Consider the following 27,680-nt stretch of genomic DNA (forward strand, 5'->3'; position numbering starts at 1 on the left):
TTGATCCTCCTCGAACTCATATATGCATAGAAATATATTATGTTGCTGTTTCCAAAATATTATCGACAGCAATACAATACGCGTTATATATATATATGAATATTAAGGGTCAACGAAAACTATACGTGTATAGAACAACAAACTTACGATAAATCATTCAAGATCGGTCAACGGAACTTCGGGTTGTAGATTGTGTGGGGAGGAAATCTCAGACCCGTCACTTTACATAACGTGCATAATTAAAAGCGAAACCCGTGTGCAGTTACTATATATATATATATATGTGTGTGTGTGTGTGTGTGTGTGTGTGTGTGTAAATATATAGGTATATATGTATTTAGTGTATGGAAGTGAGACGGTGGTTGGGCAAGAAACACGTGTTACCCACTTGGCCGGTTTGTGATTAATGAATTATACTCGTGGCTCGCGGAAGGGGTAGGCGCGCGACAGGAGTTCGGATATCTAACGTAATTAGAGCCGCCGTTGCCGGGGCAGTGACGCCCCCGGGGGAAATACGCTCCGGTGCTAGGCCTACGGGTGGGTAGAGGTATCGACCGTAGTCGTCGTTGTCGTCGTCGTCTTCTGATATAATTTGTGCCGAATGCTGTAATAGAAGTTTTACGCGGGAAAGGAAGAAAAAAAAATATACCGAAATTAGAAAATGTCCTTTAGGGAATTTCGTTCGGTTACAAAATGACATATCCTGAAATTATTTGAAACGAGACACATTGGTATTGAATGGTAGCCAGAGATAAAATACTATTAGTTGGTGCGATACCACTTTAATTTCAGCTAGGTCAAAGAAAGAAAGAAAGAAAAACACAATCATATATATTTATTTTTCAAACCTTTTCAATATCGATAAACCATTAAGCGTTATATTAAATTCCAATACATATCATTATTATTGTAAAATATGAATTATAAAAATGTTGTTATATAATGTATAATTTTAGGTGTCTAAATAATTAATTTTCCTATGTTAACACAAAAGTGCCGTAATTAATTGCTTATAATGGGTATTGACATATATTTCAAATGCATAACCAAAATTTTTTGTCGCTGAAGTTTTAAAAAGTATGAAATTGACGAGTGCTATTTGATCACATTTGGAGCGGTTTGAGCCAGTTATGGATTAAAATGCTATCAGTGTAATGCGTGAAAGATATTTGGCTAATCAAAATAATTTGCATCCCGTGATAAGATTATTGTGAACAGTGGACAACGCTGTACGCTGTGGAATTAACAAGAATAGTCTAAAGCTTAGACTATAAACGGTGCTGCTAACTCTTCTTAATTCGCGTAGGTAGTATTTTTTTCTATAATTCTATAATTCTTGTTTGTGTCTTATTCTAAACACATCTTATGAAATGTATTTAAACATATTATTGAGTAGAGGTGTATTGAGCAGGTTAAATAAATACAATTTTGCAAAAAAAAAAAAAAACAATAGATAATGTCTTAAATATTAATTTGTAGATGATGTTGAGTAAATTGTTACAAAATAGATTTTTCGTGGTATTATTTATTTTTCTGTTTTAAAACATTAGTATTAATTTTAATTATTTTTGTTAAAAAAAAATAAAAGGCGGATATTATATTGTGATTATTTATTTCCTAATTTAGTAGTGTATATTTATTTCAATTAAACAAAAATGAAATATAATAATTTTGTGCCATTTTCAAAATATTATTAGGCGTGTAGGCTTCTTAATTATGTTGTAATTTATTTTTAACACTTTCGTGGCATCTGGTATTTACGTTTTATTATAACAAAATAGTGTTTCTTAATCTATATGTTTAGTGTATGTTGTAAATTTGTGTCATTATTTATAACTGTAATATGTTTGTAATAAATTATATTTTATAGTTTGAGGTAGGAATACTAAATTAAAATTCTTCAACGACATGACTTAAATACATCGTTGATTGGTATACAATGTATATGCTATACAGATTTATGCCGTGACAATTTTTTTTTAATTGTAAAATATACAGTTACTTTTTTAAATTTAATAGCTTTATTTTATTGGACAACTTGATAATTATACATAAGTATGATACAAATTTAGCGTATATATTATGCCGAACCTTTACTTTATAATAATTATATTTAAAACTACCTGAGTATATAAAAATGTATTATCTATTTGAGCCAGTGCGATAGATAGATTGGTATGAAGTAGTTTTCAAATTAATAAAGTTTTTTGTCCCATAGAACATAGAATACTGTTTCAATTTAACTCCGGTACTTAATGTTTTTGTGTGCATATAATATGTATATGAGTATACGTTGTGGACTGTGGTACGCAAAATAAGAGCGACCATAAGTCCGATCCCGGACATTTCAATTTGATAGTCGATTAAGTTTCATCGTTTCATACGTAGTACCAGTACCTATTCTCTGTCAGTTGCTAACAAATTGATATGCATTTAATTAAATTCGTCTATACTTTTAACAACAAACGTTGTTACTAAATAAATGCGTACAATGCATGCTAGATAATTTATTTTTATATGTCCTTACGTTATTATACGAGGGAGTGTAATAATTATGGCAACTGCGAGTGATAAGCTAACTGCAGTATAATTGCAAGACAAGTAGGAGGCATAAAAAAAGAAAACAGAAATATTGACAGAAAATATACGCAAAAACAAATCAACAATTTTTTATTTTAAACATTCATTGTTTTGATGTTGATTACAAAATAATAATCGTGAGCTATTAATTTTGATTAATCGCATTTCACCTCGTTTTTGCACTTTTCATTCTTTGTTTTCCTTTTTCGTTTTCGTAGCCATCGCGATATATTTGTATATATTATAGTATAATACAGTTTCAGCTGCTGAGCATAGAGCTAATTTTTCACCGTCTCCCCCTGAAAGTCATAAAAATATAATGTTTATCGAAGGTTTCTAAACTCGATAATAACTGTAATAACTTATAACTCGACGTACTCTTTTACACGTTTATAATATACGCGTTATTATAGTAGTCGTCCTTATCGATTTCTTTTAACAGCCACCAGACACCATGCACATTGCACACATTATTTTAGCATTATTATTATTATGCCGTCGTGTGTTAGGTCACGGTACGAAAGAAAAGGGCATCCATACACTATAAATATACATACATCTGATTTTCAATTAGCATTGTTTTTGAAAAGCTTTGTATTGCAGAGTACACGGACCACGGTATATCCCACGATACCACCATTTATATACCTATATGTTTTATATAATGTATGTATGCTTATTGCTTACCGTCATACGACGGGCATTATAGTCGAGCAAATATATGTATATAATAAGCGGGAACAACAACGCGGTTTGCCCATTGTTTGTTTTAAATCGTCGACCTGCGACGACGACGGTGATGATGAAGCAGTGTGGGGTAAAGACTCCGAGGGGGGATTCGATCTAGGGTCGTGATCCCTTTTGGAAATCGGCGAGCAAATATTTACCCCCGTGGGAAACCGGACAGATGACGGCGATGATATGTTCGGGTCCATATACAATGCATATATATATTATTATTATGAAGCTTGACAGCTGATGTTCGACAGGTCGAGAGTCGATGTGACTGTTGCGTGTACACACACACACACACATACATACATACACAAGTATATATATTGTATATAAATAGTAAACATATCTGTTGTGAGCCGTGTTGGATACGTTTGAAACGACGTCATCATAATCGCGAAATCCTGTCTTAAGGTTTTATAACAACCACGTGATGGCATCTGTTTCGATTAAAAAATTAATTGCTATGTATCATACTTTAGGATAATGTTTTCGAAGAGAAAAACGTGTTGTAGTATTTTAAACTACCCTGTTCGTGCGTATAGAGTACTGCAGAGTTATGCAAATCAATTTATCAGCAGTCACGAGAATAAATTATTCGAAATATTGATTCTTATAAACATTATAGTATTGCATGATGTTTTTTAATTTAATGTTAAAATACAAACAATAGAACTGTATTCTTTTTCCAGAATTAAATTGTACTAAAATCGTGCATACAAAATATTTGTTTTAATGTTATCGGGTTTCTGTCATTTCTGTGTTCTGATGTAACAAAAAAAAAAAAAAAAAAAAATGAAATGAAATGAAATGAAAATAATTTAATAATATACTTATTCAATAAATATTTTTTAATTAATTTTGTAAATTTGTACTATATTACAAATGTATATGTAAAATATATATGTGTGTGTGTGTGTGTGTGTGTGTGTGTGTGTGTGTGTGTGTGTGTGTGTGTGTGTGTGTATTCGGTGTATATCGATAGCAGAAATTGAGAAGATTTGTTTGTGGTGTTCTGAAATGTGTGAGTCATTGCATTCGATTTATCATTACATTCGTGAAAGGGTAAAAATGTTAGTGTTTTTAAACTCCATTGAAATGTCATAACTTTTCTAACCGCCACGCCGACCATATATTGTATTTTAATATTGCTCGTTTGTGGTACGTCCGGATACTATCCAGAGGTAGGTATACCAATGTATTATAATAATCGACGTTCGGTATTTAACAGCCGACTCGTCGTGCATCGCTTAAGAGGAGACGTCTTCGTTATGCGCGGATGGCCTTAAGTTATATAATCGCGTTTTCAACGTTTAACAATAATATTATTATTTTTCTGTATAAATTTTAAAAATCCAACTATCAACTTCCTCTCCAATCGGCTTTGAATATCTCGTTTCTATAAACTTTATAATGTTGTCCACTTATTTCTTTACAGACTTCCGGTTAATATTAAATTAATTCGAAATGACTACAACTACTAAAATATAACAATACATTTTGATTTATATTTTAATTATAATTTACAGTATCATAAAAAAGGTTTCCTCTAAAATTATGTTTTATTACTAGGTACTAGGTATCAAATACAACTATATATATTTTGCCTAATTTTACTTTTATTGTTCTATAATAAAACTATTGCTAATTAAAAAAAAAAAAACAACTATAAATAAAACGATAAAATGAACGCACCACATGCAATTATGGACCATCGTGCCCTACACCAGGCTTGCACTTGTTATAATTAGGTAGATCAGCATTTCTTTAACTTCTCTATCTGTGGAACCCTTTTTGATGTTCACTTATACCGTGGAACCCCTATACTATTTTTTTTTTTTTTTTTTAGCTTTTAAGCCTATTTAGGATTTTTTGCTATAAATATTATAACTATTTCGTATAATAACAATGTGTTAAAGGTATTTAATTCAAAAAATACTTTGTATATTAAAATAAAAATAATAATGCTTAAATTACTTTTAATTAGACTAAATTTTAATAGATGAAATTGCTTTTTATAAATACAAATATTTTTAATACTGGTGTTATTGAAGAAAGTTGTACAAATATTTTTTTTCCTCTTAACCGCTACTAATCTTTAGTTAGATATTTTGAAGTAAATTTCTCGAAAATGTTGAAAACAATTATTTAAGCTTTACGGAACCCTAAAGTGATCTCCACTGAACCCTGGGCTTCCGCGGTACACAGTTTAAGAAATGCTGATTTAGACGATCTTATAGTTATTATTATAAGTCATGAATATGTATATTTCAATCTGGGAAAAAATATGAAAATAATTAAAATAAAATACCTGACACGTTGCATGGTTGACGTATTATATATTCATTACCCGCTGAGTGCTCGTCTTGGCGGCGGTGGTGATGGCATAATATGTATGGTGATAATGTTCACGTTTATTGCGCATTTCGTATATATTTATTTATAATAATATAATGTGTGCATGTGTTAATATATACATATAAACGCTGTTGTAGGTTTGCCTGCGGGAGAACGTTTGCGTGTATAATATGTATATATATATATATATATATGAAAGTGTGAGAACGACACGACAATCGAGGTTTTCGGCGACGAGACAAGAGAAGGGGGTTGGGAGGTTAAGTTTCGTCTGGTATTATTTATAACTCGGCAATATTGATCTCCATCACTCCTCTTGACAGCCTGGTTTGCGGGGGTAAGAAATTAATATCAGTAGTGTCGCCTTCCTCTCCCGTTTACTCACCTATCCACCCACATCCACACCCACACACAGACATACACACTTATACATACACAAACCTCCACCTTCGGCGCTCAGGCGTTCTGTCTTTGGTCGCCGACGTTCGCCCTCTTTCCCGCCGCCCACGGTCTCTGTACCAGGTCCAAATCTCGCCTCACCCTACAACGACGATAACGACGCCCGTTGCGGGTTTCTTTTGCTTCTTCTGGTGGCTTATGTATGTTTATAAACGCGTAGTGTTTTGTGTATTATACACACGAACGCATACACAAAGTTGGACCCGAAAAGCTTAAAGTTTAATAGGAATGCGCTTTCGGTCGAGTATTAAAACTGGGTATACCACCATACGTGTGTGCACAAGCCGCCCTCTTCCACCGACCACTGCCTCCTCGCACAACCCCACTGCAACTGCCTCTGGCTTCCGTGTTTATTAACAGTATATATACTCCCGCCATCGTACACACATGTATACTCGGATATAATACTAAATAATATTATTCATCACACACGGACACACAAATACATATACCGTATGCGCATATGACGATAGGTACATATATAATATATGTGGTTATATATATATTATAGTGTACACAAGTGTAGGGGAATTTTTTCCCCTTCTCGGCTATAGCACGTGCAAACGTGTGTGCGTTTTACCATCGTGCGTATGAGTTTTTAATCCTTAGGATTATATTTTATACATATATAGGTGCATACGTGTATCAAGAAAATACGCGTATGTTCCTATATAGTAACAGTAAACGAAGGGTAGTGAAAAAACCTATGCCGAAACACATACTCGCGCATTTGATTCTTTCTATATATAAAATAATATATATAGATACTGTGCTGCGTGTACAGACTGGTAATTTAAAACATAATTAATCTAATACAGTTAGGAATATTGGGCGTGTGAATTCATACGCATATCGCGTCTGTATAATTATAATTTACCAAAGTACAAATACAATACCTTATAATTTTCAATCAGCTCGTATATAGAATTATACAGTTTAATATCACGAGTGCGTTCCGGCGGACTGTTTTAATTTGGAACTAAGTTTCCCGAAATCGAGTTATTAAAAAATATTTATAAAATATGAATATAATATATTTTAAGTGGATAAAAGCTTATTTACCTAATCTAATAACTGTATACTATATACGTATTCTTGTATTGTATAACCTTCCATAAACAAATAAAATCGTTGAAAAATGGTACAATACTAACAGAAACACATCCTCTCATTTAATTCATACTATAATAAAGGAGCAACATGAAACGGGAACAAATATTGAATCACTTATTCAAAATAAACACAGAAGTAAAATAAACAAATACAATATGTTTTTTCTTTGTTTATTTTTTATCTGTCTAGACTGAAAGATATTATTAAAATTATTGTTTGAAAATATTTTTATTAAAACCAATTTAATTTATAACATTAACTGTTTTAATTAGGATAAACGTATACAATTTAAAATAATACATATAATATAGTACACATGGTTTAAAATCGTTGTTACATGTATTCTTAAACATGTAATCATTTTGTAACATTTTTAAAACAAAAATAAACTGATTAGCATTAGTTACTGTTATCTACTAAAAGTGTAAAAATATGTATACAAAAATCATGTATACTAAATTTAGGGCAGATGGCTATTACATAAGTATTTACCTAAATTATGAGTTAAAATAATTATAATTATATGTATTTGAAGATATCGAGAAATTTATGTTTTAGAAATATAAAATCTTTTATATATGACGTAAAGCAGTCAAAAGTTGAGTACTGCTATTCATATTAAAACATATTATTAGTCGTTCAAGTAAAAAATATTAAATGTTAATAAAAACTATAAAGTTGATAGATTTTATAGGTAGTTTATCCGAAAGAACCAATCTTGCTCATTTCGATTATGTATTTCAATAACGAAATATCCTAAACATATTTATAAATTGTACATTTTCGTTTGCAGGCCAATGTGAGTTTCCTGCCCAATGGTCCGGTCGATGGTTTCAGTCTGGCGTGAACCATTATATCAATATAAATACGACCACCATTATGACCAAAGGAGAGTGCGTGCAAAACGTCAGCGACAAGTTTCTAATCGAAGACAGGTATAACGGCAATTTTTTATTAATATTAAGTGAGATTGACACCTGTAACTGTAAGGTTGTTTTATACTATTATATAAGTTGACATTTAAACACGATAACAAAGTGCACACCTAGCTTGTGCGATGGGGCAACATTGTGAATCGTTGGCACAATTGTGTAAGCGATTTGAAAGATAGGGATTTATCGATTGTGTGGTTTGTCATTCTGTCCATTACACAGATGTTATCGCCAACCATCGTAATTTAACAACGTTTATTTGCCCATGTTACATGCACAAAATGCATATAATAGAAGAGAAAACCCATTTTGGAAACGAATTCAGTGAATAGGGGATAATATATACGTCTATAAATTAGTTTAAAATGTCCATTAACTCAAGAAATATAAATTGTAGGTTTATATTAATAGAATTATTAAGTATATTTTTATCATAATACATATAATATTTTAAATTATTAAATCTACATATTTATAAATAAAAAATATTTTTCAATATTTGATTTGATTTAGTTATTATTAATTTCATAAATTAGGAAGTTTTTTGATCATTTAAACTGAATTATTATACATATTTTCACATAAACTATTGGAATCTTTGGTTTTTAGGTACCTATGTTTTATTTTTCTTATGTTAATATTGTAAAATAGGCATTCGAGTTGAATTTTTCAGGCTTTTGAACAGAAAAGTAGGTACAACTCGAAATACAACTAAAATTATAATCCATTGAATTTACTTATATACATAGTTACTAATAAAAATATGATTTAAAGTTTTAATGTAATTAAAACTTAAATGATCCATGCGTGTAAGTTATGTAATATTTATTTAACACGTTTATTAAAATAATATTAAAAGAATTTGTAATACATTTGAATTATATTTGTACTATCATATTCGAATACAACAGGAAGATTGTCAGATTTAATTTTCATATTTTGAGAACCCAACGTTTATTATTATGTTTGAGTCAATACAAATGATTTAAACGGAACCCATAATGTTTATCTAAGTTTTGTTGAGAAGAATACGGCTCGAGGGATTCTGGGTTGAGTGGATCCTAGCTGTTTACTATATACATCATCAGGTCTCCAATATTCATCATCTTCCTCTGCTACCTCATCACCTCATCGCGATTATTGCCGCCGATGACACAGCTGACCGGTATTTCGCTACAGACCCACGTACACATGCAAATATAAGTACACAGATATTCATATTTATGTATATCTATCTATTTACACACATAGATTATGCATATTATATTCATGTAATGTCGTCGATGCGCTGCTTAGTGGTGGCTAACCAGGCTATTAATCATCATATCGTCCGCATGTTGTTTTACATTATTCAGTACAGTGTACGCGTATGTGTAATGTGCATACCTATAAACTTGCGTAGGAAAAAATAAAAATCAACGAATCGCACAATTGGAATAAATTACTGGGTGGCCGAGGGAAAACGAATGACGAGAACAAAAGTGACCCGTGGCGGTGAGTGGAAAATGGAGCAGTGCACATGACAGGTCGAATAAAAGTGGACGTTAAAACTATTGTTTTGAGGTCGTAATGTTGAGTTTTAATATTTATATAAAATATAATACATATTATAATATAAACGCCAAGCGTTCAGAATTGCGCTCTATCCGCATCTTTTTGTTTCGGATGGCTATGAACCTAGCTGTATATGCTGTCGGTGAACCAAACACATCATATTTATTATACTAACCCCCCCCCCCCCATTTTGGGAAAATATTGTTGTCTCACCAACTGGTTAATTATTATTATTATTATTAATATTATTATTATTATTATTATTATTAGTGTACTCCTCTAACGCTTTCTCCCCTTGTTTAATGTATATTATAGCGCAGCAGTATTCTGTAGTCATGATCGACGCCGCGTCATATTATGAAAGCCTCTTTTGTGTGGGTCGGGGTACCTCTAACACTACTCGAATAATATTACATTAGGGAATAGAACCTGTGACAAAAGCGTGGTGTAATTTTTTCCGCACATTTGTTCCTACTACCTTGTCGACGGGGAACCCTCAATAGGCGGAAGTCTTGATAATTTTTAAAACAGAATAATGACAAAGGTGACGGTATTATTTTATTTTTATTTTATTAATTTTCTATATAGTTTAAACTTTTAAGAAATTTGACTGGATAAAATATTTATAATATTTAACCCATACTGAAGACACTTAGATTAATTTAAAATGCTTTTTTAACGAGTATAAATTGAGACGTTTTTAGAAATCATGTAAGAGTTAAATGAAATAAATGCAAATACCATTACTGTTTATACATTGTTTTCGCTACCATCGCATCATATTAGCATAAACAATAGCCTGTTCCGGATACTTGATTGTGTTTTGTTAAATGACGATTTGTTTTGTTTCATAATAATATCATCATTATAATTTATTAAGGTGAGTATTTAAATTTTGAGTTAGTATATTTGCTAAAACCATTTTCATTGATCCAAGTATGAATGTTTAAATAATTTATTATTCGACTAGGTATATACATTTTTATAAATTGTTAATGTAATTTAATAGGCTATAGATATGTGCAATTGTTGTAGTCTTATTTCTATGACGAAGACTTTATCTCAAATTGACCGAACTACTAAATGAATACTGATATACTTTTTACTCAGCAAAAATTTTAAAATATTGATCTATGCTCTGATTAATAAACTGTTTTTTATAGTTCTATATCTAACACTCAGTGTTCATTTTAAATTACCAAGAAAAAACACTACATTTAAAACATTTTAATTAAATTCGTATTTACATTTAATACTGATATACAAATAATTATATATGATCGTTTTATTTATTATAAAATGTAATTAATGTATTGATATTTATTAGAATCAAAATTACTGCTTTCTCATAAAATACTAATCTTATTTAATTTGTTTTATGTATGGTGTATGCAATTTGAATTCAATTAGATTACTTTCCAATATAAATATATACTTATTACTGAAGTTTTAATTTACTTAGGAACGTGAATTGTGAGTTTATTATTAGTCAAAATCCGAATGAATATCACAAAACAATAATCACATTGTTAATCAACGTTTTTAATATGTATCTATTATAGAAAAAATGTATTAGTTAATTAAAAATAATTATTTATTTGTTTAATTTTATATATAAATGATTAAAATATTTATGAAAATAAAAATAAAATCTTAGATAAACTAAATAAATTAACCTAAAGGTAACTATGAATGATTAAATATTTAATAATTAAATTGTTTTAATAAAATTGTAATACCTGTATAATTTCTGATGAATAAACAAATTAATGGTTTTAAAATTTCCACTATATACATATAATTTAATTAAAAATAATTACATATATCACATGTTAATGATTATGTCGGTAATATTTGAAGAATTTTAAAATTATTTAAAGCAAAAATATATTTATTTATTTTTTACAAGTATATATATTAATAATTTTAAATATATTTTTCAACATTAAAACTTCTGACCTATTTTTTCTATCATTATAATAATTTTTCTTATCAAAAGGTCATTTTAATGTATGTATACACATATTACCGTCTTTATTCGCGATACTTGCATTTAAGAAAAATTAACAACTTATTTGAAAAAAAAATCATTTATTTCTGAGCTTTTTTTTACTCTTGAGTATTCTTCTTCGTTTTACTATTGCATTATATTATTTTCCAAAAGAAAATCACCGTAAAAAGTCCGTGACTATCTTCGTAGTTCTTAGAGAACTATTTTTGATTCTAGTTTTCATTGATACTATTTGTTTCATTTATAAAGTTTACTAATACAATGCATGAATGCATGTATATATGCTAAGACATGTGTCAAGTTAACAATATGTTTCATATACTTAATACCAGCTGGTCCCGTCTATTCAAAAATGTATTGTGAATTCAACAATCGTTGTCTTTATTGGATTTAAATGGTTATTGTAAATCTATAGGTTATTCATTTTCTTTTTTATCTGATACAGACGACTGAATTCCAAAATAAGTGTAAAATAAATAACGACAAGAATTACTTTTCTATTAAATTAATTTATTTGAGAATTAAGTATGGTACCTATAATTTAAAGTTTAAACCAATAGTATTTCATTTTTCGATTTTTGGATAAGTATGTTATAATTTAAATTGTTTTCAGTTGAATTTAGTTATTAGTTCAATGAATTGAAAAATATATAAAGTTAAATTTTTAAATAGTTAATTATTATCTTAATACAATTAACGTTACTACTACTTTTATCTAATTTACTTAATACATTTTAATTAACTAAACAGTATAACATATAAATTGATTTCATTATTATGTTTTCTTTTAACATGTAATAAAACTGATGTAACTTATAAATTATAAGTCATAAATATATTTTACTTATAAATACGTTTGTGTATTTTAAATTTAATTAAAAAATAAAAATCGAACCTGTAATACTTATTATTTGTTAAGAACTGAAGTTTACATATTTTGACTAGGTCATATACAAAGAAAAATAGTTAACTATTTCTAAAGCAAACCATTTCGATAGGTATATGGCTCAAAACACATTTTTTTTTAAAAAAAAAACACTATTTATTTTAGTTTTGCATACACGTGAAACACACGTGAAACTGACTGTCAGTGGTTGAATGTATTCTGAAGGTTATTAAACCCTCTTCACCACTATTCGTGAAGTAATACACTCTTTGACCAAAAAAAAAAAAAAAAAAAAAACATAGCAAAGCTTACGTGTGCACAGAAATGCCATTAATGGAAGGTCATTTCTAAGGTGAAAAAAACTTCAAAGGTTTCTACATAAGTTCATTTGCACACTGTAGCCAATGTTATTGCTATGTGGGAAAAAAAGTGAGGTAGTCGGTAAAATGAGATCCTTTTTTTGGCTGTAAATTGAAATACATATTCGATGTTTCAAATATGACGATGTCTATTTTATATATTTCTTTTTTAAAAGATAGATGTTATTGACTTAATATAGAATCACTGAAGTAGAACTTTTACATTTTTAATACATATATGTGCAACTATGAAATCTGAACATTACATTTTTAAATAAAATGTTTGTATTTTCGAAATTTATTTTCATGACTTTCAAATGTATTATAAGAAAAATATTAACCTCATTACTATACTATAATGATCTTTTTAATCCGATACATTTTATTAGAAACATGGTTTAAAAATTAATTTAAAATAAAGTATGAATAAATATGTACATACTTTGATTTTATATTTATAAATACAAATAATTTTGAAAAATACTATATTTCTAAAATTAAAAAAAAAACCTGAGATATTAAAAATAATTTATTGCTTATCTTATTGAAATATAAATAGATCAAGAGTTCCAGTATTTAGGAAATTAATGTTGCATTTATAAAATAACAACTTGAATTCAAGTGTTTATTTTATTATTATTATTATTACAGATCTTTCAAGAAACAAGTGGCTTTGATATAGATTTAAATTTTAAACTTTTAAAAACTACTTCCAAACAGTTTTTTATTACATTTATGCATAATGTTTCACTGTCAAATAATATAAAAAGGTTCCAATTTTAATTAATAACAAAAAAAAAAATAAATAAAACAATACCATAATATCTTATTAATTAATTAATTTGATTAATTTGTTTTTAATACCTGAGAAAATATTACTATATATGTCTTATATTTGTTAATATTATTTTTCATAAAATTATTAATTATCAATCAATGTTTAACACTAAAACTTTTGTAATACACAAAGCTACATTTATACATTTTTAACAATTTAGTCGCTAGTTAATATTAGTTATTTTAACAGCTAAATTAATATGGCATATCGAAATAAAATGAAAAAGTTTTAACTTGTAATACAAGTACAGGTAAATCTTTAATTTCATGGCAGGTGGAAATATATATACATACGTTGTGTATAGGTTGATAGAGTGAGTGTACGATGAATAAACTGATGTTTAAGCCATCTTTCGTCAAAAGAGCTTGCCAAACTTACCATCTCCTGCCTTATACTTCCCTTAGTTAATCCAAGAATTCCTTACTCCCTACATCGGAATTTAATATTTGAGCTGATATAAGTTGTATACTACTAAAAACATCCCAACATCCCTTGCTTTAATAGTTCATTCTTTCCCAACCTTAACATTTGGAATTTTTTCTTTACCTATCTTATACCTTGTAATTTAACGTGTATGTAGATGAAGAGAAGGAAAGTGTTATTCCTTTAATTCTGTGTAGTGTAAATTTGTAATCAGTAACGTTGCTTATTATAAATTTACTGGAGGCCCCGTTGTCAAGGCAACCTTTTATGATAAACTTCCCATTGCTAAGATATTATATTGTTTTAATGATAATATTAACATGTTATTTCAGTAATATATTTCTTATAAAATATGTTGATGAGATACATAATTTATATAATTGTTAAATATAGCCAAATATAATAGATAGCATAAAAATATTTGAATAGAAATTAAAAATATTATAATTTATTTCTTATAGCCACGTAAAAGTATATAGTTAAAAATATAGGTTTGATTTTTACTAGCATTAAAATATATTATTTAACATAATCGCTTCTTTAAATATATATTGTAAATATGCAAATAAATAGCTGTACATAACATTACTATACTTAAATACCTGCTTTCGAAATAGATATTATAAAGCATAAAAAGTCGACAAAATGAAATTTGCTTAAGAATCTTTTAACGATTTTTTTTATCTATTTAGTTAACAAACACATATTATTTCCATCAATTTTACTGGCAATTTTCGCGATTCACTGTGCGTAAAATCGTGAAATTTATTTTTATTAAATTAGTTATAAGTGGTGAAAAAACTGTGTAACTAAAATGTGTTTTAATGCTTAACAGATTTTTATTATTTTTATCAATTATTCCTGAACGCTAGGTCGTATTTTTCATCATTATTTTGCACGGTTTAAAAAATCGATCTACTGTATAAAACAAAATAGGTTTTAACCTTCAAACCACATCATAGTTAGTAAAATGGCTTTAGTTAAAATACGCTAAAAATATATAAGCCATTTCGAAGCTAGTGAATATGCAGTCAAATAATATACGTGACTATATTTTATCTTATGTACTTTTTAAAAATAATTAAAAAAAAAAAAAAAATTTAAAACCTCATGCTAGAAACGATATGAATGTGATATTCAACTGCACCTCAAATATGTTCCCCAATGGGAAATGGTTTCACTGTAGATCAATTATTTAAAAATCACGTTTAAACAATAAATACTCTGCTGAAACTCAATAAAATAATATTGCTTTTAGTTAATGTAATAAAAAAAAAAAAAAAAAAAACCGTTCGTATTTAAATACTTTAAATGGTTGTATTTATAGTAGTTAATTATCTTCGTATTCGACTGTTGCGCGCTACTAATCATCCGTCATGTGACACAATTTAACGGCCTGAAATTTATCGCTTTAAACGATTATTCGTCGTTTACCGATTACATTGTTTATTTATGTACAGTACATTTAAACACAACAATATAATATGTTCTTGGGCAAAATGTCAATTATTCTCAAACTGTAAAATTCGAAAGCAACTGCAGTGATTATCATCTCCGAGTCCCTTTTCGAGAACAATAAAAAGTTTTGAAATGCAGTCAAGACACTTGATGATGCGAAAGATTTTGGACGGATCCGAAGTTGAAGTGTACTCGTATGTTCTGCCAGTTTTGTTCGTACACTATATGTGTTACCGGGCTTTTGAGAAACGCCCGTACAAACAGCGTTCTATAAGATAATAACCCCTGTTACTTTGGTCTTCAGAAAAACTTTATAGACCACTGTTTGAATTAGGTACCTACTGACTGACTGTAATATTAATGTCACGATTTAATATTCATCGCAGTATCCGGTATCGTATCATTACGGAAACTGTGGCGACGGTGACAACGAGAAAGACGATCACGCGTCTAGCACAAAAACACCGCCTCTCCTACTGTATCATTTCGTTGCCTCCTGTTTCTATATGCATGTATATATGTATATGTATATTATTTTGTACGGATGTATGCGTGTTTATATAATAGCAATAATTCCCCTAGAGTCTGTGCTGCGTGGTGCATTCTATGTGAAATTCTATGTATTCTTGACACGTGGCATGCGGCTAATTAATCCGCCGACGTCCGAAAGGTGCCGATATTCAGTATGCCGTATGGAATATCAAATGAATAGACATTGTGGACGTCGCGCCGTCATAACAACGGGTGAAACACGAGCGTAAGTCTACGACTAATTCAGCGAGTAAACATGGCTAGCATTCCGATGGCGCGAAACTGTTTCGGGTTAGGTACGCTTTGCGTGATTAGTGAAGTGGTCGACCGGCAGAGATAACTGCAGTGTTTGTACATAGGTAGGTACAGGGATGAACAAAGCAAATCGATGGGTTTTCATTAAAAAACAGAAGTTGATAAATTAAATAAAAATAAATATATGGCTATTAGCTTCTATGTACGTAATTATTTGTGTACACTCATAAATTTACGATTATAATAGGTACTTTAAAATGTAGACTCTTAAGTAAGAATGTTTTTTTTTCATTCGAAAAACTTAAATGAAAACAATTTGTTCGTTTTACTTATATTAAAATAATTTCTATTATATCTTATAGATATAATGAATATACATTTTATAAAATAATATTTTGCACCTCTAATTTATTAAATATATATACACCAATACTTAGGTATTTTAATTTCATTGATTTTTGTAATTTTATTATAACTATGTATATTATGAAATAATTCTTCTAGCATAACTACTATCAGATGTGTTCAAAACCAACGCACCATATAGGTTATTTTAATAACAACCTTTGCTATTGAATGAAATGGTAATAGGTATATAACAGTGTATTTGTGAAGAATGATGAGTCTGTGTCTGGTTGAAAAGTGTCCGTTGCATTAAGTTGATTAAACGCTCTTCTTTTGTGGTAGTTTCGCTCTTCCGATTTTAGCTTCTCCGTTATTTTTAATTTATACGTTCCTATTTATTATTTGATAGTAGATTCCGGCAATTTATAGTACTGGCCTAACCAAGTCAAACAACATGCGTGTGTACTTATTGTTCAGCACTTATTAACTTGAATATTTTTTGAAAGTTCTAAACGTAAAATCTGTCTCGGGGTAGGTAATATTTTAACATTTTTGTATTAAAATTGACAAAAAAAAAACATGCCATGGATTTTGATAGACAAGGTATGCAGTTTCTTGTTCATCTATGAAATGTTTCTATAGTAATAATAATGATAAGTTTTAGTGATGTTTGAGAATAGACAGGTTTCAAGCTACTATATAGAAAGAAAAAGAGTGTGTGTGAGAGAGAGAGAGAGAGAGAGAGAGAGATGAGTAATCTGAATCAGTATCCAACAATAACTCAGGGGTAAGAACCCTGTATGAAACTAGAATGCCATAAATCTGTCAATGTGCTTAGACCTGCAATTTATAGCTAAACTATTAACCAAACATGAGCCATTATAACAATATATATATATACGAAGATTACTTGACGTAGTCTTGTATACTTGTCAGTCGGAAGGGAATACTTAAAGTATTCGCGTGCACGTTGATGGGAACGAACATTCAATAATAATGAATGGACCACATATAATTCATTGCTTTTCTCTTAAACATCTCTTTCGTTGTAACTAGTTTTGCGTTGTAATACTAGTTAATATCACTTGTAATACTTAAATTTTACCTTGCGTGTTTTTTTTAAATTGTGTTTTACAAGCACAATTTAAAAAATGTTCTTAAAAAAATACAATCTTACTCTACATATATTTATAATTTATACATATTAAAGAGTTTCATATTATGTATGTATTATTTATAATTATTTAGTGTATACGATATACTTTTAATACCTAATGATATTTAAAACAATTAAAATTTAATTTTTATATTTTCTTTAAAAAAAATACTAAAGCTGCATTGATCAGTATTAATATGTTAAACTAAATATTACAATAATTACTATCGCTATAATCATCGTAAATAAATAGTGTTAATGACCTTTAAAAATATGGGGATACATTTATTTTATGAGTTCTACTAAAATCGTACAAAATTCAGTAAAATAGTACTTTATACAAATGTTAAAGTACATAACATTTGTATATAATATGCGTATTATTTATGTATAATTAATTTATAATATTATTACAGAAGGAAATACATTATCATTTGTTATTTCCTATAATACGCACAGGTATATTTTACATAGCTAAGTATAGTTATAATGTGATTTGGGTTCACGTATACAATCGGCATACGAAATTACATATAATGCGAGTACATTAGTTTTATCTTATAAACCGCGTCATCGAGCATATGTATCGTGTGCTCTATGTTGTTACGGCAGTGTATAATATGCGGAACCGATAATGGTCGTGAGGAGGGTTTTAACGATTTCCCGCATAGAAATAAATTTGTTATATATATAATCTGTACCCTCGAGGGAAACGAGAAACCCGAGGCGAGGTTCTACAGACGCGTTATTCCCTGCTGTCCGATGCACACGTGAATGGTCTTTTAATGTCACCGTACGTTTTGTACCGTTTTACCTTCAACTTTTCCTATTATGTGTATAGCTACTGTATGACCTGTACTTTCCGGATAGCTCTCATTATTGTTCGACTCTTATTATACGTCAACATATTCGTGTGTCAACTGGACGTTGAAAATTGTATTCAATTGCTGCATTTCCGGTCTACCTTTTTTTGTTTAATAAATGATTTGTTATGTTGTTAATATATTTATATTGCTCAGGTAAACGTTCAAATGCTGTATTTGGTTATTGTTAAGGGCTTTGTCTCGTCAAGTGAAATGGGTTGCTGAAGGTGAAGGTTTTTTTTTTTTTATCTTATATAAAGGGGAGTTAAAGAATTTTTGAGTTTTCTTTTGTGGTTTTTACTGTGCATGTTTATAAGCATAAATTATTATTTGGCTTATATAAAAGAATTATAAACATTCCAAAGGCAGATGGGGGTTGTTTTTTTTTCTTTGAGTATCGAAATTCTGAAATCGTTTTCTTTTATAGCAGAAGTTGTGAGCTGTCTACGAGAGGGTGGAAAACTTTCTGTAACTCTTCTTCTATAATAACAATACCAACCAGAGAAAATGTGTTAGAAAAGACTGCAATAAAATTCTATTGTTAGTGCTTCAACAATTTTACCGTTTATTTTTTGTACTAAATTTTCACACGCAAACTTCAATGATTTTGCTTTGTTTCACTCGATTCATTTTTTTATACTTATGTAGGTACCTAGATTTTAAATGTATAGTTTTTTTTTTTTCAAAAAATCGATGTTTGATTTATTTTCTATACAACTAATACTATATAATCCCTTGAGTGGCTATCGTACAGTCATTTAATCGTTGAAGAGAAACCAGAGTTACTCTAGTATGTCATATACCGTTAAAAAGGCGCAGGATCCCATGGGTGAACTCATCATGCCTCTTTCTTGTCTTTTGTTTAAACTTCATCTCTTCCCTCCTCCTCTCCATTCCCCCGGGAAATCTGTTCAACCACAATTACTTCTACTTGAGGCTACCGAAACGTTTTGTTATCCCGTTTTCCAAACAAAGGATCCGTTGTTCCTTTCAACGGGTAGAAAACACTTACACCCACGCATGTAAATTAATAATTTGTTATTTTAGAATTTTCAGACATTTATAAACGTGGTTGGCATTTGATTTAATTAGTATAATATCAAATACCCTGCAATATTTATTGGTAAATATCGATAAATTATTGTACTACATTTATTGATGTTTTATAAAATAATATTGTTGACATAATCTATGTAAACTATTGATAACTGAAATTCATAAATAATAATGTCTATAGGTATTAAGAAGTCTTTCGTATTGTTTGATATATGTATGATACTTATTTTACTAAATTTTGCTGTAATCCAAATTAGTGTTAATAAGCCGATATTAGTAGTTTAATCTTTAAGTGTGTTACTTCCGTATGGAAAAGCCGAGGATTATTTAAATGACGAATATTTGTTCACCTCTTGTCTTGTCTGTAATTTCCACAATTCGCATCTGCTTGAATAGTAATCTGGTGCTCTCCAGATACGCAAAGCGACGTAACCTCCGCTCCCTACACAAAAGGGTGGCGGTAAATCGTTAGAACTCGATAAGCTACAAAAGGAGCTTATCGAGTTTCTCGGTGTGCACGCGTTTGGAGTTCACAAACGGAATTACGCGGTAAAGTCAAACGATAACGCGTGAGCCGACAGACACAGTGCCCCAGGGTTAAACTAAAACGCTTGTGGTTCAGTTATGTATTCCAGTGTTCTTTCTTCATTCATGGCTCTCTATTTGCATGCTTTCACGAGGTAGTTTTCAACGTCCCATTTAATTCTATTAATTTAGTGAATTTGATTTTCAAATGTTTCTCAAATTATTTTATATTCATTAATTCTTTTTGATGTTTCATTGTATCAATTTATTATACTATATTGTTTTACATTATACAGATTATACTAAAATTTGAATCAAATAATGGACATTTATTTTCGTAACAAAAGACTTCATCATTAACAAAGCGGCTATAACATATATTAATTTAAAATTAGATATTCTGTTTTCAGCTGTAAGAATATATATATATATATATATATATATATGTATAATATTGTTGAAACTTTAATTAATTAAAATCATTATTATGTAAATATAATATTATTTGAAGTAAACAATTTTACATTTTAATGATTTAGTATACATTAATATTTCCAACAGAAATTTTCAATAATACGTAAAAGTATAAGGAACAAATAACATGTGCTGTTTTGTAAAATAAATCATCAGATGTTACCCCATATTATGTACTGATGGATTGAGGAATAATCGGGCCCGATTAATCTCAAGATCCCCCTTCTAATCACACGCGTACCAATAACCCATTTCTTATACTCATATATATATAAGCATTTTGAATTGATGCAGGATCATTACTGGTTTGAAAGTTTGTGGCACCAAATGTTAAAGACATGCCCGATTTGTCACCACAACCCTAACGTTTAATCTTGTAAAAGTTATATTAAGGTTTAGGAATATGCATTGCGACTTAACATAGAGTAAGGATGATGGTAGTAAATAGGGTGGTAGTAGAGTGGTGAATAGGGATTGACAAAACGGAACTTTGAAATATTTATCTTGTGTCCCTGGGATATTGTGAATAAGTAAAGATGCCGGGACTTCGGCTTTTTGGGACTTTCCCAAACTGTCGGGTCAATAAACACGCGACACTTAGAAATACGTGACCCCATGCATTAGTAATCGATTTTTCAGTTGGCCATACCCTCAACATTTTGTTTGAGAGATAACCCTTTGAATTTAGTTGATACAAACAAAGTAGACAAAATCATGGTAAGAAAATTATATCAATAGGTTATTAATGATATAAACTATTTTATATTAAATGGGTTACGAGCTCTTAATTTTAATTTTATTTAAAAATTTAAATATATCTAAAGCCACGAGATAAACATGAAATTAAGTAAATATCCTTAAAATAAACAATTTTTAATTCATATTATAAATACCCATATATATATATATATATATACTATCAATAAATAATAAAACTATTATAATACTACTATTTGTATATTATTTAAAATTATATCATTGTACTTTTTTTAACTACTATCAGTAAAAATTATTTTTTATTACTTATTAATGTCCTACATCACAAATATATTAAGTGATATATCTATAGAATGAAATCATAGTTTTTTTAACTATAAATATAACTTTATTCTAAGACTAAAGCATATGCAAATAAAATTTTTTCATTACATTTTGAAAACGTGGTCATAAATCTTGCTCTTGGGGAACGTGATAATCCGAATTAGGGAGAAATACGATGCCATAGGCACGATGGTGTCCGAATGCAAATTAAAGGTAAAGGTTTATCCCTATCTCGAGAAAAGTAAGTCTAATAATTTGTCCGAAGGGTCTGGGGCAGAGGTGTCGCTAAGATTTACGACTGACCAAAGCCCGGTTCACCGTTAATTCTACTTTACTATATTATACACCAGTCATAAGCATAACTCTGTATAATATATATGGAGTTTATATAAATGTTTGGTTACAAAAAGTGTCTGATAAAAAGTCTGTAAAATGAATAGCTTGCATCAGATTTCCAGGTAGCACGAGCTATACATTTAGGAATTTATAATGCAAAAAATTATACCACAATTGTTCCTTATATTTTTGCTTTATATGATTTATAAATAATGTATATATCTAGTATAAACAATTTGTGTTTGTTTCATATATCAAAATCATTCAATGATTTTCTTAAATATCACTACACTATTATTATATTATGTGAAATTTAAAAAAAAAAATAATCCTTTTTGATGGAAAGTCAAGCTTTTAATGTGCAATACTCATTCATTTTAGCTGATGTATAAACAAAAATAACATAATCTAGCTTATTATTTTAAATCCTTATTATAGTTATTTACATCAATGTTAATACATTATAGATTATTCAACATTGTCTGCCAATGTCCAATGTTATCAATAATTTTTAGTCAGTTTTATCTCTTATCCTATAACATAATATACACAATATACTTCCATATACCATATATATATTTATTATATAATTTAACGGCCTGCACAACACTATATAATTAATTTTATTTATTTATTTCATTTTGTTTTTGAAGTAAGTTATTGTAAGTCGCTAATAGACATAATTTTGATAGTGTTTATTATTTGTGTTACTCAATATCCAAAACTCGATCTTGTGGTCTTTTTAAATCACGCCTGTTATTTTCTATAGTACATTTTAGTGAACATAACCATCATAAATCTTGGACATTCCGTGCGCTCTAGTAGTATTCGTGTTTACTTCATTATTATTCCTAGTGATTAAACGTGGGAATGGTCCCGGGAGTACCACTCCATTTGTCTCTTCTCGCGTGATGTTCTTCTGAATTCAGTAATGATAACCTGTGTAGGTTTTCCCCGTTTAATACACTGGGAAATGTTGCTTGGCACGAAATGTTATATATAATGGTATAAAAAAAAAAAAAAAAAAAATATTAGTTGAGGGAAAAAATAAAAATATAGGAGCCACACGTACACTATGCCTGTCCGGGTCGACAATATTAATATCAAAAATATCGCATTTGTCCCCTAACCCTAATATTATGTGTTTGTACACCCGCTCAATATCATTATTGTGTTTGTCCCTAGTGTTTTATGCGTATATAAGAGTGTATATGTATATATATAGTATAATAATATGTATATTATACTTTCTAGAATAATATACAAGAATGGAATGGGAGGAGTTTATGAGGGGAAATGTCCATTAAATTAATTAGGTACGTTTGGGGATAGCGGTTAAAAATATATTATTATAAAGAAGGTTAAAGTCAAAAATTTAAAAATTAGTTTACATATTATACAGATATCTCATGTTTGCCTTTATCATTATGATTATTTAAAAATATATATTTGAAAAATGTATTAAGGTATTTATTATTTTTTGAGAACAGTGAGTACAGTTATACCACCACTGTGTTTTTGTTGGCCTTCCGAGTATTAACTTTTTAAATTAAAGTAATGTATTATTACCATGAGAAATTATAGTAGTAAAAAGTATCCTACAAAAATGCTTGATACTTAAAATATATTAATTTTAAATATTTATAATAGGTATTAAAAGTGTGCGATGTTTGTGTCAATAAAAAATCTGTCACAAACATAGCATATATTTTATAGTGCACTATTCATTCTTAATTTTGAATTTCTGAAAATTATTATTAAAAATATATAAAATTTCAATTTTGTAAACTTTTATTTTCTGGAAATGTAACTTAATTTCCCAAGAGTCTTGACTTTTAGACATTGAATGTTATAACTGAGACGTTAAATTAATAAGGACACGTCTAGCTAACTGAAATTTTCATTTTCTTGTATAAAACAAAACGTGTGAAACATAATTTCTTAAATATTAATAAATGACAACGGAAATAACTTTAAATTTTTTTATGAGATTTTTAGTAGTATAATTATATATATATATATATATATTTTTTTTTTTTTTTTAATAAAACAATATAGAGAAGAACTACTATAGATACGAGCTGAGTAGTATACACTGACCCGTGGAAATTAAATTCTTGTTTCGTCATTAAATGATACTAAATTTAAAGTTATCTTAAATAACCTGAAAAATAAATGAAGTCAAAATAATAAAAAAATAATAAATATAATCATACGTAAACTATATATTCTTATAGTATTGTTCTAAATTTGAAAAAGAGATAAAATACAACACTTGTGTAAGTGCATACCAAATTACATTTGAGTAAAAGAATATTAAAAATATTTTTATAAAAAAACAAAAATAGTAAGCCGCTCGTATTGTACCTACGTTTACTATATAAACGTTGAGGTAAACCTGTTGTTCCTACTTATTCTACTAATAATTTCATTGTTTATATAAAATATTGTCGTAAAAAATGTTATAATTTAAATTACCAATTTTTATCATTTGAATTCCTAGTAATAGTTGCTTAACATTTATATGTCGCTTGCATGTATGTATCTCCGATCACATAATATATTTTCTATTTTCTAAAGCTTATAGTAATTTTATTCGATTTAATTTACCTGTGATTTATAATTTGTTGTCAAGTGTTAAGTTTCTTGGGAAAGTTTGAAGATTCATATACATGAATCGTCTCACAACAGGTGGATACAAAGTCATCCACCCCAGTAGGCTTTCGACTCGAAACCATCGAACACTGATAAAAAATATCCTGTAGAGTACCGCAAATAATGGATTTCAGAGGAGTATTTTTTGCTTATACCCTTTCTAGATGGGTAGAAGCTATGTCACAGAATAAGAATGACCCAACAGCCATTTTTATTCGTGTTTTTTTCTTCTCAGTTTGTTTCGAACTTTGGAAAGACGACGTTGTCGTCCGTAACTGTCTGTCATTTGTCTTTACGTTTCGGGATTGAGATCTCTAGTAAAAACCTCTGTGGGGTATTCGTCCGTCTATGTTCTCTCCATCCCGTAGCTCTATATCATCCTATTTGCCCCGCCGCGTCCTGTTGTCTCGTTCTCCCGCCTTCACTTCTTGCCACGGTACCGTAGTCTTATATACGCAACATATAACGTCAAACAGAAATAATCGAGAATCGTTCATCCGCCCCCATCGCATTTCTCCGTGGTCCCTATGACGTCGTGAGTACCCATTGTGCTCTGGGCGGTGTACATAGTCATCGTAATCGGCGTAGATATTTCACTATACACACACACTTACACATATGTACGGAGAAAGCTTTCGTCAGCTCTAAAGCTTTTTCCGATCGATCGGTGCAATGTATACACTTTGTTTGAACGCGTGTGTGTAAATGGTGATAAATTAACCTTGCCGCCATTGTAGGCCATCGGTCGCCGTTGGAAACTGTCCAGCGCTTTATGTCGGTCCGCGGTGGATTTTATATACAACACACTCACACATACATACATAATATATATTGAATGCGACTCTTGGATAAAAACAACACCAGGTTTGTCGTTGTATTATACCGGTGTAGTAATACGAGTTACGTATTTATGTATAGGAGTGGTGGTGGCGATGCGCACACATATATATTGTGTGTGTATATACTGTTTTTATTTTAAACCGGTGGACCAGCTTAATGATTTACGATATTGTCGATTGAAAAAAAAAAAATGCAGAGTTAAATTGACTTTTGTTTTTGTTTTTGTTTTTTTTTTTTAAACGGTTGAAGCCGAGAAGAAAAAAATCGTAAAATTCAGACGTATGAATATTTTGTACGCTGATCGATTTGCACGTGAATTTAATATTGTTGTTTATTATTATATACACGTTCCTAGAAGGGCCAAATGTTTGTAGTGACTCCCTCCAAAGCCCACGGGAATAATAACAATTATTGATATAGTCAGTTTCGTAATAAAGTGTTGTCAGTGTCCACATGGGACGGATTTAAACCTCTGCTAAAATAATCGCAGTTTTTCAGAGCCACGGATACAAATGTGTAGCTCGTATATAGTAACGCTCGTTATCAGCTTTCGTTGAAATATAAAACAAAAATGCACCAAATGTTTAAAGGATTACTGACGTGTCATCGTAATAATCACACATCGTATGTGTTTGATATTAAAACTCATTTTATGAATGATGATCGACCAAGTTGTGTTTGTCTCCAATTGCAAACGATGAGGTCTGATTAGGTTTTATAGTATTCTACAGATTTCGATTATATCCAATTTATAAAAAAAAAAAATTAAGCAATAAAAAAGAAATTTTTTTATATATTATATTTTTAACTGGCAAAATTATTATAGAACATTTTTTTTTTTTTATTTATTATAATAGTATTATACTTCGCCGATCAATCGCAGCGCGCTGGTTATGAGGTATTTATTTTATTTTTTTTTTTTTAGCACTCGCGTATTCTCTACAAACATCACTGCATACTATTAAAATGTTTGATGCGATTTTATTCACGTTTGATGTTATGACACGAAAAGTTTAATCCGTAAAAACATACTATATAATCGGATCAAGTTATGTGTATAAAATATTCTTAGGAGATTCATTTAAAATTGTTATTTTATTATATTTATTCAAAATCTAGAAAAAAATTAAATCTGTGCCCATTGAAAAATACATGTTGAATAAAATATCACTATTATTGCGTCGAATTTTACCTGTACATATATGTATTTATTTTTAAGTTATATTCTTCAGTCTTGTGTATTTAATTTTTCCGCGATGGAAAGATAAACAATTATATTATATATAATAAAGACAAACATCGTAATATTAAAGAAAATCTGTTTTATATAATATTGTATTATATCAGTCTATACAACAAATAAAACAAGGGAAATAATAGAGTTTCAGTATATAACTTATATTAATACTATTGATATTTAGACTTTATTTGTATATTATATTAAATAAGATTATTGTATGGACTATATTATTCATAGATTTACTATAAATAAATCTGAAAATAAAATTGTTTGCTTATGTGGTGTACGTTTTAAAATTTCGAATGAAATGTTTTAGATGTTTTAAGTTACTCAATTTCATGTTCCTATAACTCTTTGCTCAATCATTACATTATATGAAACAATTTAAATATTGAGTATAAGTTCTTAATATTTTTCAATATGTATTTCTATATTTAACTTAAAAATGTAATCATACTCATAATGTGAACAAAAAATATTTTATTTCTATTTATAGATACATTGTTGTAATATCAGCTGCAGTTATGTATACATATTACATATATTTACTAATTAATATTATATTTTATAATATAATTTTAAAATTAATATACTAATATTATATATTTATGTCACTATCAAAATTTGCTTAATAAAGATTAGACTTGATGAATACTGTAT

The 27,680-nt window shown here is 29.1% G+C and overlaps 1 protein-coding gene across 1 annotated transcript in view; it reads left to right on the plus strand.

The window, feature by feature from the left end:
* Positions 1 to 27,680, plus strand: part of LOC112597226 — a 127,823-nt gene that overhangs the window by 38,869 nt on the left and 61,274 nt on the right. The window contains exon 3 of the mRNA XM_025343190.1: positions 8,036 to 8,177. Coding sequence (XP_025198975.1) covers positions 8,036 to 8,177 — 142 coding nt within the window. The remainder of the gene's footprint in view (positions 1 to 8,035; positions 8,178 to 27,680) is intronic.

This window comes from Melanaphis sacchari, unplaced genomic scaffold, assembly GCF_002803265.2.
Source record: "Melanaphis sacchari strain LSU unplaced genomic scaffold, SCAv2.0 Contig395_pilon_pilon, whole genome shotgun sequence".
NCBI lineage: Eukaryota > Metazoa > Arthropoda > Insecta > Hemiptera > Aphididae > Melanaphis > Melanaphis sacchari.